This window comes from Oncorhynchus keta, chromosome 34 (genome assembly GCF_023373465.1).
Source record: "Oncorhynchus keta strain PuntledgeMale-10-30-2019 chromosome 34, Oket_V2, whole genome shotgun sequence".
NCBI classification, from domain to species: domain Eukaryota; kingdom Metazoa; phylum Chordata; class Actinopteri; order Salmoniformes; family Salmonidae; genus Oncorhynchus; species Oncorhynchus keta.
This window is the reverse complement of record NC_068454.1, coordinates 11549662-11571900: the sequence shown is the minus strand read 5'-3', so window position 1 is coordinate 11571900 and position 22239 is coordinate 11549662. Positions and strand designations below refer to the sequence as shown.

General features: G+C 44.2%; 2 protein-coding genes across 15 annotated transcripts in view; one reads left to right on the top strand and one right to left on the bottom strand.

Moving 5' to 3' along the window:
• The window catches only part of LOC118366590 (peripheral plasma membrane protein CASK-like), a 268680-nt gene that overhangs the window by 121352 nt on the left and 125089 nt on the right, over window positions 1–22239 (bottom strand). The window lies entirely within an intron of this gene.
• On the top strand, window positions 7969–21852 carry LOC118366721 (probable G-protein coupled receptor 82). Its single transcript, XM_035749321.2, has 5 exons — window positions 7969–8194; window positions 10368–10685; window positions 19861–20436; window positions 20619–20747; window positions 20979–21852. Exons 1-5 carry the CDS (start codon window positions 8015–8017, stop codon window positions 21219–21221), a joined length of 1446 nt encoding a protein of 481 aa, XP_035605214.2. The 5' UTR covers window positions 7969–8014; the 3' UTR covers window positions 21222–21852.

Sequence of the window (22239 nt, the reverse complement as noted above, 5' to 3'; positions counted from 1 at the left end):
TGGGGGTAAAAACTGTTGAGAAGCCTTTTTGTCCTAGACTTGGCACTCCGGTACCACTTGACATGCGGTAGTAGAGAGAACAGTCTATGGCTGGGGTCTTTGACAATTTTTAGGGCCTTCCTCTGACACCGCCTGGTGTGGAGGTCCTGGATGGCAGGCATCTTTGCCCCAGTGATGTACTGGGCTGTACGCACTACCCTCTGAAGTGCCTTGCGGTCAGAGGCCGGGGAATTGCCGTACCAGGCAGTGATGCAACCGGTCAGGATGCTCTCGATGTTGCAGCTGTAGAACCTTTTGAGGATCTCAGGACCCATGCCAAATCTTTTTAGTTTCCTGAGGGGGAATAGGCTTTGTCGTGCCCACTTCACAACTGTTTTGGTGTGTTTGGACCAATCTAGTTTGTTGTTGATATGGACACCAAGGAATTTGAAGCTCTCAACCTGCTCCATTACAGCCTCGTCGATGAGAATGGGGACATGCTCGGTGCTCCTTTTCCTGTAGTCCACAATCATCTCCTTAGTCTTGGTTACATTGAGGGATAGGTTGTTATTCTTGCACCACCCGGCCAGGTCTCTGACCTCCTCCCTATAGGCTGTCTCGTCGTTGTCGGTGATCAGGCCTACCACTGGTCTGTCGTCAGCAAACTTAATGATGGTGTTGGAGTCGTGCCTGGCCATGCAGTCGTGGGTGAACAGGGAGTACAGGAGGGGATTGAGCACTTACCCCTGGGGAGCTCCAGTGTTGAGGATCAGCGTGGCAGATGTGTTGCTACCTACCCTCACCACCTGGGGGCGGCCTGTCAGGAAGTCCAGGATCCAGTTGCAGAGGGAGGTGTTTAGTCCCAGGATCCTTAGCTTAGTGATGAGCTTTGAGGGCACTATGGTGTTGAACGCTGAGCTGTAGTCAATGAACAGCATTCTCACATAGGTGTTCCTTTTGTCCAGGTGGGAAAGGGCAGTGTGGAGTGCAATAGAGATTGCATCATCTGTGGAACGGTTTGGGCGGTATGCAAATTGGAGTGGGTCTAGGGTTTCTGGGATAATGGTGTTGATGTGAGCCATTACCAGCCTTTTAAAGCACTTCATGGCTACGGATGTGATGGGTACGGGTCTGTAGTCATTAGGCAGGTTGCCTTTGTGTTCTTGGGCACAGGGACTATGGTGGTCTGCCTGAAGCATGTTGGTATTACAGACTCAATCAGGGACATGTTGAAAATGTCAGTGAAGACACCTACCAGTTGGTCAGCACATGCCCGGAGCACATGTCCTGGTAATCCGTCTGGCCCCGCAGCCTTGTGTAGTGATAGCTCGTCTGGTAGGCTCGTATCACTGGGCAGCTCGCGGCTGTGCTTCCTTTGTAGTCTGTAATAGTTTGCAAGCCCTGCCACATCCAACGAGGATCGGAGCCGGTATAGTATGATTCAATCTTAGCCATGTATTGATGCTTTGCCTATTTGATGGTTCGTCGCAGGGCATAGCGGGATTTCTTGTAAGCTTCCGGGTTAGAGTCCCGCACCATGAAAGCGACAGCTTTACCCTTTAGCTCAGTGCGAATTTTGCCTGTAATCCATGGCTTTTGGTTGGGGTATGACGTACAGTCACTATGGGGATGACGTCCTCAATGCACTTATTGATAAAGCCAGTGACTGATGTGGTGTATTCCTCAATGTCAACGGAAGAATCACGGAACATGTTCCAGTCTGTGATAGCAAAGCAGTCCTGTAGTTTAGCATCTGCTTCAACTGACCATTTTTTTATAGACCGAGTCACTGGTGCTTCCTGCTTTAATTTTTGCTTGTAAGCAGGAATCAGGAGGATATAGTTTTTACCAAATGGAGGGCGAGGGAAAGCTTGGTACGTGTCTCTGTGTGTGGAGTAAAGGTGATCTAGAAGTTTTTTTCCCTCTGGTTTCACATTTAACATGTTGATAGAGATTTGGTAGAACTGATTTAAGTTCCCCTGCATTAAAGTCGGTGAACTTCTGGCGCCGACAGAGATGGCCGCCTCGCTTCGCGTTCCTAGGAAACTATGCAGTTTTTTGTTTTTTCTAACGTGTTATTTCTTACATTGGTACCCCAGGTCTTCTTAGGTTTCATTACATACATACATTACTTACAGTCGAGAAGAACTACTGAACATAAGAGCAGCGTCAACTCACCATCAGTACGACCAAGAATATGACTTTCGGGAAGCAGATCCTGTGTTCTGCATTTCACCCAGGACAACGGAATGGATCCCAGCCGGCGACCCAAAAAAACGACTTCGTAAAAGGGGGAAACGGAGCGGTCTTCTGGTCAGACTCCGGAGACGGGCACATCGTGCACCACTCCCTAGCATTCTTCTCGCCAATGTCCAGTCTCTTGACAACAAGGTTGATGAAATCCGAGCAAGGGTAGCATTCCAGAGGGACATCAGAGACTGTAACGTTCTTTTCTTCACGGAAACATGGCTCACTGGAGAGAATCACAGCCGTATATTCCCCCCCAAGCAGACACATCGATGGCTCTGAACGAACTTTATTTGACTCTTTGCAAACTGGAATCCATTTATCCGGAGGCTGCATTCATTGTAGCTGGGGATTTTAACAAGGCTAATCTGAAAACAAGACTCCCTAAATTTGATCAGCATATCGATTGCGCAACCAGGGCTGGAAAAACCTTGGATCACTGCTATTCTAACTTCCGCGACGCATATAAGGCCCTGCCCCACCCTCCTTTCGGAAAAGCTGACCACAACTCCATTTTGTTAATCCCTGCCTACAAACAGAAACTAAAACAAGAAGCTCCCGCGCTGAGGTCTGTTCAATGCTGGTCCGACCAATCTGATTCCACACTCCAAGACTGCTTCCATCACGTGGACTGGGATATGTTTCGTATTGCGTCAGAGAATAACATTGACGAATACGCTGATTCGGTGAGCGAGTTCGCTAGAACGTGCGTTGAAGATGTCGTTCCCATAGCAACGATTAAAACATTCCCAAACCAGAAACCGTGGATTGATGGCAGCATTCGCGTGAAACTGAAAGCCCGAACCACTGCTTTTAATCAGGGCAAGGTGACCGGAAACATAACCGAATACAAAACAGTGTAACTATTCCCTCCGCAAGGCAATCAAACAATCTAAGCGTCAGTATAGAGACAAAGTAGAATCTCAATTCAACGGCTCAGACACAAGAGGTATGGCAGGGTCTACAGTCAATCACAGATTACAAAAAGAAAACCAGCCCAGTCACGGACCAGGATGTCTTGCTCCCAGGCAGACTAAATAACTTTTTTGCCCGCTTTGAGGACAATACAGTGCCACTGACACGGCCCGCAACTAAAACATGCGGTCTCTCCTTCACTGCAGCCGAGGTGAGTAAGACATTTAAACGTGTTAACCCTCGCAAGGCTGCAGGCCCAGACGGCATCCCCAGCTGCGCCCTCAGAGCATGCGCAGACTAGCTGGCTGGTGTGTTTACGGACATATTCAATCAATCCCTATTCCAGTCTGCTGTTCCCACATGCTTCAAGATGGCCACCATTGTTGCTGTTCCCAAGAAAGCTAAGGTAACTGAGTTAAACGACTACCGCCCCGTAGCACTCACTTCCGTCATCATGAAGTGCTTTGAGAGACTAGTCAAGGACCATATCACCTCCACCCTACCTGACACCCTAGACCCACTCCAATTTGCTTACCGCCCAAATAGGTCCACAGACGATGCAATCTCAACCACACTGCACACTGCCCTAACCCATCTGGACAAGAGGAATACCTATGTGAGAATGCTGTTCATCGACTACAGCTCGGCATTTAACACCATAGTGCCCTCCAAGCTCGTCATCAAGCTCGAGACCCTGGGTCTCGACCCCGCCCTGTGCAACTGGGTACTGGACTTCCTGACGGGCCGCCCCAGGTGGTGAGGGTAGGCAACAACATCTCCACCCCGCTGATCCTCAACACTGGGGCCCCACAAGGGTGCGTTCTGAGCCCTCTCCTGTACTCCCTGTTCACCCACGACTGCGTAGCCACGCACGCCTCCAACTCAATCATCAAGTTTGCGGACGACACAACAGTGGTAGGCTTGATTACCAACAACGACGAGGCGGCCTACAGGGAGGAGGTGAGGGCCCTCGGAGTGTGCTGTCACTAACTAAGGAGATGATTGTGGACTTCAGGAAACAGCAGAGGGAATACCCCCATCCACATTGATGGAACAGTAGTGGAGAGGGTAGTACGTTTAAGTTCCTCGGCGTACACATCACAGACAAACTGAATTGGTCAACCCACACAGACAGCATCGTGAAGAAGGCGCAGCAGCGCCTCTTCAACCTCAGGAGGCTGAAGAAATTCGGCTTGTCACCAAAAGCACTCACAAACTTCTACAGATGCACAATAGAGAGCATCCTGTCGGGCTGTATCACCGCCTGGTACGGCAACTGCTCCGCCCACAACCGTAAGGCTCTCCAGAGGTCTGCACAACGCATCACCGGGGGCAAACTACCTGCCCTCCAGGACACCTACACCACCCGATGTCACAGGAAGGCCATAAAGATCATCAAGGACAACAACCACCTGAGCCACTGCCTGTTCACCCCGCTATCATCCAGAAGGCGAGGTCAGTACAGGTGCATCAAAGCTGGGACCGAGAGACTGAAAAACAGCTTCTATCTCAAGGCCATCAGACTGTTAAACAGCCACCACTAACATTGAGTGGCTGCTGCCAACACACTGACTCAACTCCAGCCACTTTAATAATGGGAATTGATGGGAAATTATGTAAAATATATCACTAGCCACTTTAAACAATGCTACCTAATATAATGTTTACATACCCTACATTATTCATCTCATATGTATATGTATATACTGTACTCTATATCATCTACTGCATCTTTATGTAATACATGTATCACTAGCCACTTTGACTATGCCACTTTGTTTACATACTCATCTCATATGTATATACTGCACTCAATACCATCTACTGTATCTTGCCTATGCCGCTCTGTACCATCACTCATTCATATATCTTTATGTACATATTCTTTATCCCCTTACACTTGTGTCTATAAGGTAGTAGTTTTGGAATTGTTAGCTGGATTACTTGTTGGTTATTACTGCATTGTCAGAACTAGAAGCACAAGCATTTCGCTACACTCGCATTAACATCTGCTAACCATGTGTATGTGACAAATACAATTCGATTTGATTTGATTTGTCTTAGTGCCAGCATCTGTCTGTGATGGTAAATAAACAGCCACGAAAAGTATAGCTGTAAACTCTCTAGGCAAGTAGTGTGGCCTGCAGTTTATCACAATATACTCAACTTCAGGCGAGCAAAATCTAGAGACTTCCTTAGATTTCGTGCACCAGCTGTTGTTTACAAATATGCACAGACCGCCCCCCCTCGTTGTGTGCTGTTCTATCCTGCCGGTGCAGAGTGAATATCCATATCGTTATTCAGCCACGATTCCGTGAAGCATAGGATATTACAGTTTCTTATGTCCCGTTGGTAGGATATTCGTGATCTTATCTCGTCTAGTTTATTGTTGGCGAGTAATATTGACGGTAACGGCAGCTTTCCTCGTTGTCTTCTGCGGGTCCGGACGAGGCATCCGCCTCTTCGTCCTCTCCGTCGCTTTCTTTTGCGAATAATTGGGATGTCTGCCCTGTGGGTTGTTGTTTGTTTAGTGTCTCTTGCACAATGGTAGACCTGGTTAATGTGTGTTTTGCTGAATAGTCAGAAGTGTAGACCTGGTTTATCAGAGCATTGAGACATAGCCACAGGTGTAAACCTGGTTCCTATGGGTATTTGGGCTGAGATACTGTACGCAGGTGTAGATCTGTCTTGGGACTCAGTCAAAGGTGTAGACCTGAGGGGTATCCTACAAACCAAGCTAGATCTATTCAGGGTTAGCTTCAGTTAGCTTCACATTCCAGCACAGGCTTCATCCGTACTACGACAGTGGATATTGCTCATCCAACTGCCACTAACTCTAGCAGGCGTGTAACTGTCTCGTCAAACGCCAAACTCTTCATTGAGGCAATGGGGTGGACTGAGTGCCACATTTGAATTTGTGAAAGAAAGGTTATCTTGCACATTCCCCAGGCTACGGTGTGAAATATGCTTTTATTATATTACTTATCAATGCACAACAATATCGACCAAATCATTTTAGTAAGTCATACAAAAGTGGTACTGTGGGTGAACTTTAAAATGCATTCTGTCATTACTAAATGTAATGACATCACCCGAGCCACGGCCTGTTCACCCCGCTATCATCCAGAAGGCGAGGGTAGTTCAGGTGCATCAAAGAGGGGTTGCTGCCCTACATACTTTAGAGGCTATACACATAGATGTTCTACATTTTCAGAGTATCATCAGGTAGCCTGATTTCAGATGTGTCCATGTAAACAGGATTATTATGGAAATCGTTCTTCTTGCAAAGCATGTAAAAGTTTTAATCTAACTATTATATTAATCTGACTATCCACAATAATCGCATGATTGTGTGCATGTAACCACATTCACTGTACAGTGTGTTCACATCGGTCTCTCCCCCAACCTCTCCCATCTTCCTCCTCCTCCCCTCACCCTCCTCCTCACTCTCTCTCCCCCATCCTCTCCCATCTTCCTCCTCCTCCCCTCACCCTCCTCCTCACTCTCTCTCCCCCATCCTCTCCCATCTTCCTCCTCCTCCCCTCCCCTCACCCTCCTCCTCACTTTCTCTCTCTCCTCTTCCAGACAGTGTTGGCTATACCCTGACCTCTTTTACACACACGTCAAGCCCTGGCTCTACCTGCTCTGTCGCTCCTGGGTTTCCTAGGCAACGGCCTGACCATGCGTAACTGCTGGAGGTTGGGGCGGACACCAACCATCATCCTGACCCTTAACATGGTGACCACTGACCTCTTGCTGTGCACCAGCTTCCTTTTCCAGGTGATGTATGACCTGAGGGGTCAGATCTGGTCCGGAGAGGACAGGGAGTGTCAGGTCACCACGCTAACCATGATAACAGTCTTCTACGTCAACCTCTCCTGTAACATAATGTTGATTCTCTGGACCAGTGTGACCACAAAAAGGCTTCAAATGTAAAACTGACCGGTTGATTCAGATTTTTTTTCAAATAATCAGTTATTAAATTAACCATTCAATTTTGCTCTCAAATCTTTTTCTGCTTATAGGTAAAGCCTCACCCTGCCCTCCTTACGCCCCTCACCAGGCCCAGAATCTGTTGGGTACTCTGCCACGTCACCCTGGTAACCGTGGCAATGGTGGTGAGTGCCAATGTGGTACTTCAGATCAGAGGAGGAAAAGCAAGGCCAGACGGCTGCTTTGACCTGGTGGAGATTCACCACAGAGAAGGGTTCCATAACCAGCACTGCCTTGGAGTGGGGCTGTTTTTCCTGATTATAACCTTTATTTAGGTCAGCTACGAGGGACTAATTCTGCATCTGAAGAGGGTCAGGGGGCCTGGCACAACCACACACACTAGTGAAGGAGGGGTAATGGAGGGGAGGGGGTTGAGTTTGGGGGTGAAAGAGGGGTGTGGGGTGAGTTTAGGGGAGAGGGAGGGCATGGGTGAGAACAAATGGGGTGTAAACTTGGGGGGGGGTGTTCAGGGGCAGGAGAGAGGCAGGAGGCGTGGCGTCGTAGTCTGAGGGTACGCAGACAGACAGACAGACAGACAGACAGACAGACAGACAGACAGACAGACAGACAGACAGACAGACAGACAGACAGAGCCGCTCCTGTGGGCGACTGTAAGAGGCTGTGGACCACAACTTCTCCCACTGCTCTTTCAGTACTGCCTCTCCCTGTCAAATCACACAAACCCCATTTTAACGTAACCCTGATCATCTACCAATAAATCTATTTTAAACTCAACAACAATAGACGTGAGTGTTTCTAAGCAGATGTCTTTGTGTGAGCATTCAACCTGTAAGACGACATGTTTCGCTTTCGTCTTCCTATGATCACATCTCACCCAGACATCTGAAAATAACTCACATCGTGAACCAACCCACATCGCATGCATTCAAACATAGACACACACATACACTCTCTTGCGTTCTGTTCTCTTTCTCACACACTTCCCCTATTAAAAGCTCAGGGGACAAACAGGATATTTTATGCTCTACATACACCTTTCATACCAACATATCTTACAATTCACTACCTCGTAAATATATATATCATTGATCTCTGTACTGTAAGTATTAATCTTTGTGAAAACATTTCTTGAAAAAAACAACTGTTAGTGTGAAAATGGCTGTGGGTTTAACAGAAAGTAGGAATTGGCTTTATGAGAAAATGGTCACAGTTTTCTACACTAGCATTTTTGGTTAGTTAAGAGTTTTACTGAGGTTGAATGCTTAGTTGCTGTTTTAAGTTTAACAAAAGAAAGGACAAACAAACAATCATGAACACTTCAAATTATAGTGCTATTATAATATGTACAACAGTTGACTTACATGTTTTGATACTTCTGACATGATACGAGGACCATTAATATGAATGGTTAAACAGTAATTACAGAAAAAATGTATGAAAACACACAATGTGAATAGATTTACAAATTAAACAAATGAGCATGTTATGGTTTTGTTTGGCTTCTTGGTGACCAGAACAACACAATACCATTGTTGTCAATATTCCATCAGTAGGAAATAGGAACTGTTCGGACGGGAACTTGCTTCAATGTAAATAATGTCTACTGACTGCTCATTCGTAATGTGCTCTTTACTAACAGCTATTATCTTAGTGATACAAGAACTGGTACCTTGTTTATAACCAGATTTTTTAAATCTAGCTCCTATGCTACATTTGTATGTAATTGCATAAAGCTGACACTTGCTAGATTTACATTCAGTTACTGTATTGCATGTCTATGTTCAGTGTCTGATTACAACACGGGGAGGGCGTAGATTGAAAGATGAACTGATTTCGGTCATCGTCGTGGTAACTATGAAAGTTAAGATGCCAATCGCCATATAAAGTCCAAAGAAGAAAAAGCCTGGAAGGAGGAGAGATGACTAGAAACGATTTGGTTGACCGTTTTGTGTTTCGATTAATTGTGCATTTAAGGTACAATAACAACTCAATGTTTATATCCCAGGACAAATTAGCTAGCAACAGCAAGCTAGCTAAATAGGACACATTTTTTAGCAACTGCAAGCTAGCTAGCTAAATTGCCATAAATGTTTTAACGCTTTTCGACCTGTCCCCAAATGAATATCATAGGTTCAGAGTTATTTTTAAAAATTTAAACCTGCATGTCGTGATCGCGTTTGGTGTGGGAGGACAAAATTAATTTGTGCATGATAGCGCACATGCGCGGCCGGTATGGGTACGGTGTTAGAGTTTGTAAAACAATTGTATACGGCACTTTAAATGCCCAAATGTCATACTCGTTTCGGCTTCTCATGTAGTATGAATTTATTGTAAACTTTTTGGGAATTTCACAGCCAAAATGCATTCAAACTGGATAAAAGGTCTTCGAGATTTGATAAAAACAAACAAATGGAAGATGGCAAAGAGGACAAGCAAAGAGTCTCCTGCAGTGTTCAAATCTAAGTCATTTTTTGTTGTCCTTAAAATGATCACAACTATTTAATGGCATATCTTTGAAAAATGATTGTTACTTGCAACCTGCCGTGCCTTTACTTTAGCTAAATACTGTAGCTTACATTAGCTACGTGTGTCACGCCCTGACCTTAGAGATCCTTATTATTCTCTGTGTTTGGTTAGGTCAGGGTGTGACTCGGGTGGGAAATTCTAGGTTTTCTGTTTCTTTGTTTTTTGGCCAGTGTGTTTCCCAATCAGAGGCAGCTGTCTATCGTTGTCTCTGACTGGGGATCATACTTAGGCAGCCCTTTTTTCCACCATTAAGTTGTGGGATCTTGTTTTCTCTTTAGTGTCTTAGCCTGACAGAACTGTGGGCTTTCGTTTTCGTTATTATGTTTGAGTGTGTTTTGAATAAAAGTATCATGAACACTTTCCCCGCTGCGCTTTGGTCTACTCTTCCTACCACCAACGAGGGCTGTTACAACGTGCTTTAGTTGTTAAGTTAGCTGGATACCCGATAAGCATGCAGTTATTGAGCGACAACATCATATTTAACCTAGCTAACCAGTTATATATTCGAAGCTGTAGCCATGGCATGCTGCCTACTTTTTTACTAAACATTACATCATTATAAACCCAGGGTCATTACAAAAACAGTATGCGACGATGAGTACATACTATTCAGTTTAATATGTAGGATGCTAGTGTGGGTATTCGGACAGAGCCACTGTTTCATATACAGTTAGGGATTCATGTCTAAACTACTGAAAATGCCTTTCTCTCCCTCCCCTCCTGTATCTACTATTTCTCTCTGTTAGTCTGACAGATCAATGGAGAACACATCTCAACCCTTCCCACCTGTGTCTAACACCTTCTGCCTCAATCGCTCCTCCTTCTCTGCCATAACCCCCTTCCCTGTCTCCCCCCTCTGCCCCTCCTTCACCACCCGCTTCATCCTCCCCTCCCTCTATGTCCTCCTCTTCCTTACGGGTCTCCCGGGCAACGCTCTCTCTATCTGGGTGTTCCTGAGGAGTATTCCCACCCAGACCTCCACCCATGTCTACCTGTTCCACCTGGGCATGTCCAACCTGTGCCTCTCCCTCACCACCCCCTTCCTGGCCGCCTACTACTCACAGGTACCGTCATCTTCTACTGACAGTTGGACTGGTTCTGAATCTTGGCCAAATGTAGTACTAAAACCCTTTTGCCACCTTTTTTGTAAAGCATGAAATGTGTTTATAATCCAGGTGTTCTGTGAAAATGATGTAAACGTTTTCATAAAAGCATGAAAATTGGTTCCTTTGTACAGTTTGGGGCCGTGAACATTTTCAGAAATGGAGGCATCGAAAAATCACGACGGAAATGTTTCATTCCGAAACTAAATAATGTATTTGTGTCATATCTCCTGAACCAAACATGATATTACAGAAATGGTGATGTCTACCCATATGTGTTGATGGTCAAGGATTACAATGACACCATGCAAAAAATAAACAGTTCAGATGATTATATAATGGTGCACTGCCATGGTAAACCGTGGGAAGAAATCCAATAAGATCGCCATTGAACATCTAATGGTCAAATCAGAGTATTAAAGCAGATAAGCTGGTTCTACTTTTTATGGACATTTTCTGCTGTTACAGTGGCTTTACCCCATTACTTTTTCCACATTTTGTTGTGTTACAAAGTGGGATTAAAATGGTTTTAATTGTCATTTTTTGTCAACGGTTTACACACTTTTAAAACACTAATATATCTTGATTAGATAAGTATTCAATCCCCTGAGTCAATATATGTTAGAATCACCTTTGGCAGTGATTACAGCTGTAAGTCTTTCTGGGTTTGCACACCTGGATTGTACAATATTTGCACATATTTACAAAGCATTTTTTCAAATTTCTGTCAAGTTGGATGTTGATCATTGCTAGATAGCCATTTTCAAGTCTTGCCATAGATTATCAAGACGATTTAAGTCAAAACTGTAAATAGGCAACTCAGGAACATTCAGTGTCATCTTGGTAAGCACCGCCAGTGTATATTTGGCCTTGTGTTTTAGGTTATTGTCCTGCTGAAAGGCAGGACAATAAGTGTCTGTTGAAAAGCAGACTGAACCAAGTTTTCCTCTAGGATTTGCGATTCCGTTTATTTCTTATCCGGAAAAACTTCCCAGTCCTTAACAATTACAAGCATACCCATAACATGATGCAGTGACAACTATGCTTGAAAATATGGAGTGGTACTCAGAAATGTGTTGTATTGTATTTGTCCCAAACATAACACTTTGCATTCAGTACAAAAAGTTAATTCCTTTGCCATCTTTTGCAGTATTACTTTAGTTCCTTGTTACAAACAGGATGCATGTTTTGGAATATTGTTATTCTGTACAGGTTTCCTTCTTTTCACTCTGTCAATTAGGTTAGTATTGTGGAGTAACTACAATGTTGTTGATCAATCCTCCGTTGTCTCCTATCACAACCATTTATTTCTGTACCTGTTTTAAAGTCACCATTGGCCTCATGGTGAAATCCCTGAGCGGTGCCCTTCCTCTCCGGCAGCTGAGCTAGGAAGGACGCTTCTATCTTTGTAGTGACTGGTTGTACTGATACACAATCCAAAATGTCATTAATAACTTCACCATGCTCAAAGGGATATTCAATGTTTTACCCATCTACCAATTTATCTGTTCAAATCCAAGATGGCAGCATGTCAAGTCCTTTGTCTGTGACTAGTAGATTTTAACCTACTAATAACATGTACATTTATGGTTGTGTAAACCCACAATTTCCTTGTTGTGTAGTGCAAACTATTTTGTTTTGCTGGTGTAAAGATCACGGGTCTCCCACAACTCATTTTTTTTTAAATGGTTTAATTTTTCTCGCAATTCACACTTCTTTACTGAAAGTTGACCAAAGTAACCCTATGTCTGGCTGGCCTGAGTTCTTTCCTCAGCTTCCCCTCTGCAGAGTGTCTCGTCCAAGCTGCTCCTCTTCGCTCTCCGCATGGCTGTCAGAGGCAGCTCAACAATCCCCAACCCGTTTTATAACCCCCACACCCAATCTACTCACATGCACACACACTCCCATACAGACTCATCAATACACACTGTCCCTCTCTCCCTTTACCTTTCATTGGCCTCTATTTCTTACATCTCTCAGAGAAAATTATAATTTTCGTGGTATTGCCTTATGCACTGACTTTACTGAACTCGCTGGGTGAGTACATCTGACATTCTGTCTGCGGGAACTCGCTCTTTTTCACTCCGTCCACGTGCCGATGCATTTGTGGCATGATGTGAACAGTACGAACTTATGTCACTACCAAAGTCTAATGGTTTTAATTGACTGCTTTGTATTGTCTGGAAACGCACTTGTAGAATTCGCTTGCAGTAGGTCTCTTAAAAAAGAGAAGCCGTGCAAGGTTATTAAACAGAGGTGCCTAGTTATTCTTCTTTTGTTGATATCAGGTAACGTGCAACCTAACCCTGGCCCTGATATGCAATGTCTCCAAACCCCCTCTGATTTTAAATCAAGATCTGGTTTTGGTATTTTTCATTTAAATGTATGCAGCCTGTTGTCAAAAAGGTATAGGTTAGTATTTGGGCTAAATCAACTGATGCTGATGTAATTGTGTTTTCTGAAACCTGGCTCAGCAAGTCTGTTTTTGATAAGGATATTTGTATAAATGGTTACAATGTGTATCGCACTGATCAAGTTAAGAAAGTTGGGGTGTGGCTATATATGTAAAAACTAAATTCCTTATAAGTGTGGCAAAGTCTGAAACTATTTGTAAACAGTTGGAATTTCTTGCTTTGAATATTGAGGTTTCAAAGGTCTCTCTATAACTGTGATTGGCTGTAATCGACTCCCCTCTGCTCTCTGTGATTCGTTTTCTTCTCTGATGCACCTTAGGTCTAAACTTCTTTACAGTGAAATGATCTTGATTGGTGATCTCAACTGGTGTTGGTTAAAGCCGGTATCTGATGATTTAAAAATGTTTTATAATTCTATGAATCTTACCTAGTTGATTTAATTACATGTTTTATTTTATTTCACCTTTATTTAACCAGTTAGGCTAGTTGAGAACAAGTTCTCATTTACAACTGCGATCTGGCCAAGATAAAGCAAAGCAGTGCGACACAAACAACAACACAGAGTTACACATGGAATAAACAAACATACAGTCAATAATACAATAGAAAAAGTATATGTACAGTGTGTGGAAATGAGGTAGGATTAGGGAGGTAAGGCAATAAATAGGCCATAGTGGCAAAATAATTACAATATAGCAAATAAACACTGGAGTGATAGATGTGCAGAAGATGAGTGTGCAAGTAGAGCTCCTGGGGTGCAAAGGAGCTAAATAAATTAAATACATAACAGTATGGGGATGAGGTAGTTGGGTGGGCTATTTACAGATGGGCTATGTGCAGGTGCAGTGATCTGTGAGCTGCTCTGACAGCTGTTGCTTAAAGCTAGTGAGGGAGATATGAGTCTCCTTCTTCAGTGATTTTCCCAGTTTGTTCCAGTCATTGGCAGCAGAGAACTGGAAGGAAAGAAGGCCGAAGGAGGAATTGGCTTTGGGGGTGACCAGTGAAATATACCTGCTGGAGCGAGTGCTACGGGTGGGTGCTGCTATGGTGACCAGTGAGCTGAGATAAGGCGGGGCTCTACCGAGCAAAGACATACAGATGACCTGGAGCTAGTGGGTTTGGCGACGAATATGAAGCGAGGGCCAGCCAACAAGAGCATACAGGTCGCAGTGGTGGGTAGTATATGGGGCTTTGGTGATAAAACAGATGGCACTGTGGTAGACTGCATCCAATTTGCTGAGCAGAGTGTTGGAGGCTATTTTGTAAATGACATTGCTGAAGCCAAGGATCGGTAGGATAGTCAGTTTTACGAGGATATGTTTGGCAGCATGAGTGAAGGATGCTTTTGTCACGTCCTAACCTGAGTTCCTTTTTTATGTCTCTGTTTTAGTTTGGTCAGGGCGTGAGTTGGGGTGGGCATTCAATGTTGTGTATTCTTGGTTTTGTATTTATGTGTTTTGGCCTGGTATGGTTCCCAATCAGAGGCAGCTGTCGATCGCTGTCTCTGATTGAGAACCATACTTAGGCAGCCTGTTTTCCCACTAGGGGCTGTGGGTAGTTGTTTTCTGTGTCTGTGTTTTACCATACAGAACTGTTTCGGTTTTCATTTATTTCTCTTGTTCTTTTGTATTCAGTGTTCGGTTATATTTCATTAAAATATGGACCCTTACCACGCTGCGCATTGGTCCGATCTTTCCTACTCCTCCTCAGAAGAAGAGGAAAACCGTTACAGCTTTGTTGCGAAATAGGAAGCCGATTCTATATTTAATTTAGGATTGGAGATGCTTAATGTGAGTCTGGAAGGAGAGTTTACAGTCTAACCGGACACCTAGGTATTTGTAGTTGTCCACATATTCTAAGTCAGAACCATCCAGAGTAGTGATACTGGACGAGCGGGCAGGTGCGGGCAGCGATCAGTTGAAGAGCATGCATTTAGTTTGACTTGCATTTAAGAGCAGTTGGAGGCCATGGAAGGAGTGTTGTATGGCATTGAAGATCATCTAGAGGTTAGTTAACACAGTATCCAAAGAAGGGCCAGAGGTATAGAGAATGGTGTCGTCTGCATTGAGGTGGATCAAAGAATCATCAGCAGTAAGCGCGACATCATTGACGTATACAGAGAAAAGAGTCGGCCCGAGGATTGAACCCTGTGGCACCCCCATAGAGACTGCCAAAGGTCCAGACAACAGGCCCTCTGATTTGACACTGAACTCTGTCTGAGAAGTAGTTGGTGAACCAGGCAAGGCAGTCATTTGAGAAACCAAGGCTGTTGAGTCTGCCGATAAGAATGTGGTGGTTGACAGAGTCGAAAGCCTTGGCCAGGTCAATGAATACAGCTGCACAGTATTGTCTTTTATCGATGGTGGTTATGATATTGTTAAGGACCTTGAGCTTGACTGAGGTGCACCCATGACCAGCTCTGAAACCAGATTGCATAGCGGAGAAGGTACGATGGGATTTCGAAATGGTTGGTGATCTGTTGGTTAACTTGGCTTTCGAAGACATTAGAAAGGCAAGGTAGGATAGATATAGGTCTGTAGCAGTTCGGGTCTAGAGTGTCTCCCCTTTGAAGAGGGGGATGACCGCGGCAGCTTTCCAATCTTTGGGGATCTCAGATGATACGAAAGAGAGGTTGAACAGGCTATTAACAGGGGATGCAACAATTTTGGCAGATCATTTTAGAAAGAGAGGGTTCAGATTGTCTAGCCAGGCTAATTTGTAGGGGTCCAGATTTTTCAGCTCTTTCAGAACATCAGCTATCTGGATTTGGGTGAAGGAGAAGTGGGTGGGCTTGGGCATGTTGCTGAGGGGTGTGCAGAGCTGTTGGCCAGGGTAGGGGTAGCCAGGTGGAAAGCATGGCCAGCCGTAAAATAATTATTGAAGTTATCAATTATCGTGGATTTATCGGTGGTGACAGTGTTTCCTAGCCTCAGTGCACTGGGCAGCTGGAAGGAGGTGCTCTTATTCTCCATGGACTTTACAGTGTCTCAGAACTTTTTGTAGTTTCTGCTACAGGATGCAAATTTATGTTTGAAAAAGCTAGCCTTTGCTTTCCTAACTGTGTGTGTATAGTGGTTCCTAACTTCCCTGAAAATGTGCATATCACGGGGGCTATTCAATGCTAATGTAGAATGCCACAGGATGTTTTTTTGCTGGTCAAGGGCAGTCAGGTCTGGAGTGAACCAAGGGCTATATCTGTTCCTGGGTCAACATTTTTTGAATGGGGCATGCTTATTTAAGATGGTGAGGAAATCACGTTTAAAGAATAACCAGGCATCCTCTACTGACAGAATGAGGTCAATATCCTTACTGGATACCTGGGCCAGGTCGATTAGAAAGGCCTGCTCACTGAAGTGTTTTAGGGAGCGTTTGAAAGTGATGAGGGGTGGTCATTTGACCGCAGACCCATTACGGACGCAGGCAATGAGGCAGTGGTAGCTGAGGTCCTGGTTGACGACAGCAAATGTGTATTTGGAGGGCAGGTTGGTCAGGATGATATCTATGAGGGTGCCTGTGTTTACAGATTTGGGGTTGTACCTGGTAGGTTCATTGATAATTTGTATGAGATTGAGGGCATCAAGCTTAGATTGTAGGATGGCCGGGGTGTTAAGCATGTCCCAGTTTAGGTCACCTAACAGCACAAGCTCTGAAGATAGATGGGGGGGGCAATCAATTCACATATGGTGTCCAGGGCACAGCTGGGGGCAGAAGGTGGTCGAAATTCAGTGTCCTCTGTCTCTGTACAACCCTTTGTGGAGGAACGGGTGAGAGCTGGTCAAACTTTTATCTTATTGCCATTCTCAGTGCAAGAGGTACATAAAGTCCTTAAATCCTTAGATCACAGAAAGCCTGCAGGTCCTGATTTTTTTTATCTCTGCTTTTTAAATCTGGCAGTGGATTTCGTAGCTGAACCACTTACATCTCTGTTCAATCTAACCCTGGAATGTAATGACATTCCAAAGATCTGTAAATCAACATTTGTCCTACCACTTTTAAAAGGGAGAGATCCAACTCTTTTAAATAATTAACTTTATCGAACAAAACAACCATTTGTTGTGTAACTGGGACCCTTGAGATTACAAACAGAGAAAGATCTTCAAAGGTAAGTGATTTATTTTATCGCTATTTCTGATTTTTGTGACGCTTGTGCTGGTTTAGAAAATATGTTTATGCTGAATGTATGCGGGGCGCTGTCCTCAGACAATCAAACGCTATGCTTTCGCCGTAAAGCCTATTGCAAATCGGACAACGCTATTCGAGTACCAAGATTCTAAACTAAAGAATCATGCATGACACTTGTATTTTCATGAATGAAGCTAGCGTTCCACCAATCCATAAGAAAATAACAACAAGTAGTCTATTTTTTGAGTGTACATACAGAACTGTATTGTCTGCATACATCTGCATGTTAACTTGTGGGCAAGCAAGTGGGAGATCATTTATATAGATGGTAAACAGAAGGGGACCTAATATTGACCCCTGTGGGACCCCAATGTTATAGTAAAGAGAGTCTGACTGAGTGTCCCCCAAACAAACCTTTTGACTTCTATTTGTCAGATAGGAATACATCCAACTAATTAATTATCCAACTAATTACATCAGTGGACACATTAAGGGAGGATAGTTTGGATAGAAGGACCTCATGATTCACAGTATCAAAGGCCTTTTTAAGATCCAAAAAGACTGCGCCTACTTCATCACCTACAGTGGGGAGAACAAGTATTTGATACACTGCCTATTTTGCAGGTTTTCCTACTTACAAAGCATGTAGAGGTCTGTAATTTTTTTTATCATAGGTACACTTCAACTGTGAGAGACGGAATCTAAAACAAAAATCCAGAAAATCACATTGTATGATTTTTACGTAATTCATTTGCATTTTATTGCATGACATAAGTATTTGATCATCTACCAACCAGTAAGAATTCCGGCTCTCATAGACCTGTTCATTTTTCTTTAAGAAGTCCTCCTGTTCTCCACTCATTACCTGTATTAACTGCACCTGTTTGAACTCGTTACCTGTATAAAAGACACCTGTCCACACACTCAATCAAACAGACTCCAACCTCTCCACAATGGCCAAGACCAGAGAGCTGTGTAAGGACATCAGGGATAAAATTGTAGACCTGCACAAGGCTGGGATGGGCTTCAGGACAATAGGTAAGCAGCTTGGTGAGAAGGCAACAACGGTTGGTGCAATTATTAGAAAATGGAAGAAGTTCAAGATGCCGGTAAATCACCTTCGGGTCTGGGGCTCCATACAAGACCTCACCTTGTGTGGCATCAATGATCATGAGGAAGGTGAGGGATCAGCCCAGAACTACACGGCAGGACCTGGTCAATGACTTGAAGAGAGCTGGGAACCCATCTGAAGTTTGCCAATGACCATCTGGATGATCCAGAGGAGGAATGGGAGAAGGTTGTGTGGTCTGATGAGACAAAAATAGAGCTTTTTGGTCTAAACTCCACTTGCCGTGTTTGGAGGAAGAAGTATGAGTACAACCCCAAGAACACCATCCCAACCATGTGGCCTAGCCAGTCTCCAGACCTGAACCCAATAGAAAATCTTTAGAGGGAGCTGAAAGTCCATATTGCCCAGCGACAGCCCCGAAACCTGAAGGATCTGGAGAAGGTCTGTATGGAGGAGTGGGCCAAAATCCCTGCTGCAGTGTGTGCAAACCTGGTCAAGAACTACAGGAAACGTATGATCTCTGTAATTGCAAACAAACGTTTATGTACCAAATATTAAGTTCTGCTTTTCTGATGTATCAAATACTTATGTCATGCAATAAAATGCAAATTCATTACTTAAAAATCATACAATGTGATTTTCTGGATTTTTGTTTTAGATTCCGTCTCTCACAGTTGAAGTGTACCTATGATAAAAAAAAATTACAGACCTCTACATGCTTTGTAAGTAGGAAAACCTGCAAAATCGGCAGTGTATCAAATACTTGTTCTCCCCACTGTATGTCCAGTTTACAATTGTAATCATTGACCATAAAAACATAGGTGTAGACATCCCCTTATTATGTTTGTTCAGCAGATATGACAGAAACTACATTGTCTGGTTATGGCGGAATAGCAAAATGGCCACCACGGCCACCAGGGGTTGTTTTTGATGTTGTGCATAGCATTATTGAAATACTTGACCTTCACATTTTATGTGTTATCATGTTTGGTTCAGAAGTTATGACGCAAAATACATTATTTGGTTATGGCGGAAATGAAAATGGCCACCATGGCCTTTTGCCTCCATATCTGAAAATGTTCAGGGCTCATGGATCACATGATCTACCAATCAAGGGGTGGGTCACATGATCTACCAATCAAGGGATGGGTCACATGATCTACCAATCAAGGGATGGGTCACATGATCTACCAATCAAGGGATGGGTCACATGATCTACCAATCAAGGGATGGGTCACATGATCTACCAATCAAGGGGTGGGTCACATGATCTACCAATCAAGGGATGGGTCACATGATCTACCAATCAAGGGATGGGTCACATGATCTACCAATCAAGGGATGGGTCACATGATCTGCCAATCAAGGGATGGGTCACATGATCTACCAATCAAGGGGTGGGTCACATGATCTACCAATCAAGGGGTGGGTCACATGATCTACCAATCAAGGGGTGGGTCACATATCTGGTAAGACACGTAACGTAAAATAAGAACAGTAAAAAAATAAATCCTTGTCAATTCCTTCCCAGGGTCCAGGTTGGCCGGCCTGGAGCCCCCTGTGCCAGCTGGTCCTCCATGGGGTCACCCCCATTCAGCAGATCAACATCTACATCAGTGTCTTTATCCTGACCTGGGTGGCGCTCAGCCGCTTTGCCACCCTCATCCAGCACACCCACGCAAGCCGCCCCAGCACCTGCACCACCCTGCTACCCCATGCCTTCTTCACCAGGCTGAGACGGGTGAGGTTCGCCAAGGCCGTGTGCGCCTGTATCTGGGGGATGGTGGTGTTTGCCACAGTACCCGTGACAGTTTACTATTCAGTGAAGGAGACGAAGGTGGATGTAGGGAGTGAGGATGGAGAGAGAGGAGGACGGGGTGAGGAGGAGGGGGGGAGGGTGTGTTACAGTGCGGCAATGGAGATGGGGGGAAGCCTGTCAAGGGGGGCGAATGTGGTGTCCATTGTGATCTTCTTCATGTGTTTCCTGCTGGTGCTGATGTCGTATGTGGCGGTGGCGAGGCATATATGGAGGTCGCGTCAGTGTGCCGTTGTCAATGGTTCCCAGAGGCTGCTGGGTAGAGTGTTCCGGAACATCGTGGTGATCCAGGTGGGGATTCTGTCTTGTGTGTTTTGGGGAGCCATTTGAATAGTTTCATCATGATTAAGACTAAGACTCACAGATGCTACTCGCTAGACAGCTAGTTGCTTTATATCTAACGACTTCTCATATCTATCTAACTTCTCATCTCAACCTTTCCTCCTCTCCTCTCTTCCTCCTCTCCTCTACAGGTGGTTCTGATAGTGTGCATGTTGCCTTACCACATCTTCAAGTCCATCTTTATCTCCATAGTCCAGCACCAAGCTGACCCAGCCACCACCATTAGGGGGCCCTGCCATCCTCTCTCTGCCATTGTTGAGGTTAACAACACTTTCATATAACCTTTACATTAAAAGGTGCAGCAGTTTACCATTATCAATAGACATTATACTGTAACTATAGGCAATATTTGTCCATTCATTTTGGCTCAAAAGCACTTCCAGAAGCAAATCATGTTTTGTGGAGTTAAGTTTTATCAGTCTTAGGTATATTACATGAAGTAGAGTTCAAAGCTGTCAAACTTCATAACAGTGTGTTGATTTTTGTCTCAGGTCAAGAACTTCCTGCTTTGTCTCACCACGCTGAGGAGTTCGGTCGACCCGGTGATGTACTTCTTGTTGGACAAGACCTTCCACAGACGTGTCATGTTACTGCTTAGGCTCCACCCACAGAATTCCAGCAGCCAATCATTCGGTGGGGCCACCACGCAGGCCACCACCAGAGCCAATCCAATTGGTGGGAGGTTGGAGGTGACTGTGTGTCTCAGGGGTCATGGAAAGAGTCACACTCTGTGAACTGGAGTCAGTGCAGTGCTCTGTAAAGATTGTTTAGGATTTTGCTATTTTACATTGACCACTTCCATCACCTCATTCCTTTATTGACCAGGAGAAGTGAGTCCAATACTTTTACCATGTGGTGCTGTTTTTTTACTCCTGCTATATTTAAAGAGCACGTTGTATATTTATGAGCGAGAGGGAGAAGGAATGTGTAACTGATATGTACACGACTGTTGGGATCACTTAGAAATGTCCTTGTTTTTGAAAGAAAATCATTTTTTTTTGTCCATTAAAATAACATCAAATTGATCAGAAATGCAGTGTAGACATTGTTAATGTTGTAAATGACTATTGTAGCTGGAAACGGCAGATTTTATATGGAATATCTACATAGGCGTACAGAGGCCCATTATCAGCAACCATCACTCCAGTGTTCCAATGGCACGTTGTGTTAGCTAATCCAAGTTTATAATTTTAAAAGGCTAATTGATCATTAGAAAGCTATTTTGCAATTATGTTTGCACACCTGAAATCTGTTGTTCTGATTAAAGAAGCAATAAAACTGTCCATCTTTAGACTAGTTGAGTATCTGGAGCATCAGTATTTGTGGGTTTGATTAAAGGCTCAAAATGGCCAGAAAGAAATCATTTTTTCTGAAACTTGTCAGTCTATTCTTGTTCTGAGAAATGAAGGCTATTCCATGTGAGAAATTTCCACACACACACACACACACACACACACACACACACACACACACACACACACACACACACACACACACACACACACACACACACACACACACACACAAAAAGAGAAAGAATGAGAGAGGAAAAAAGCATCACTGGTGCTGTACAGACTCAACCAAGGACTGATAGGGCCCAGAGGCAGCAGCAATATTGCTAACCTACACCTGCTTCAACAAGAGACTTCTGCCTTCAATCTGTACCCTTTATGCAGGTGTACACTGTTTATTTTTCCTGGTCTAAATATGATGTCCAAAGTGCTACCTTTTCACACAAAGTTTGGTAAATCC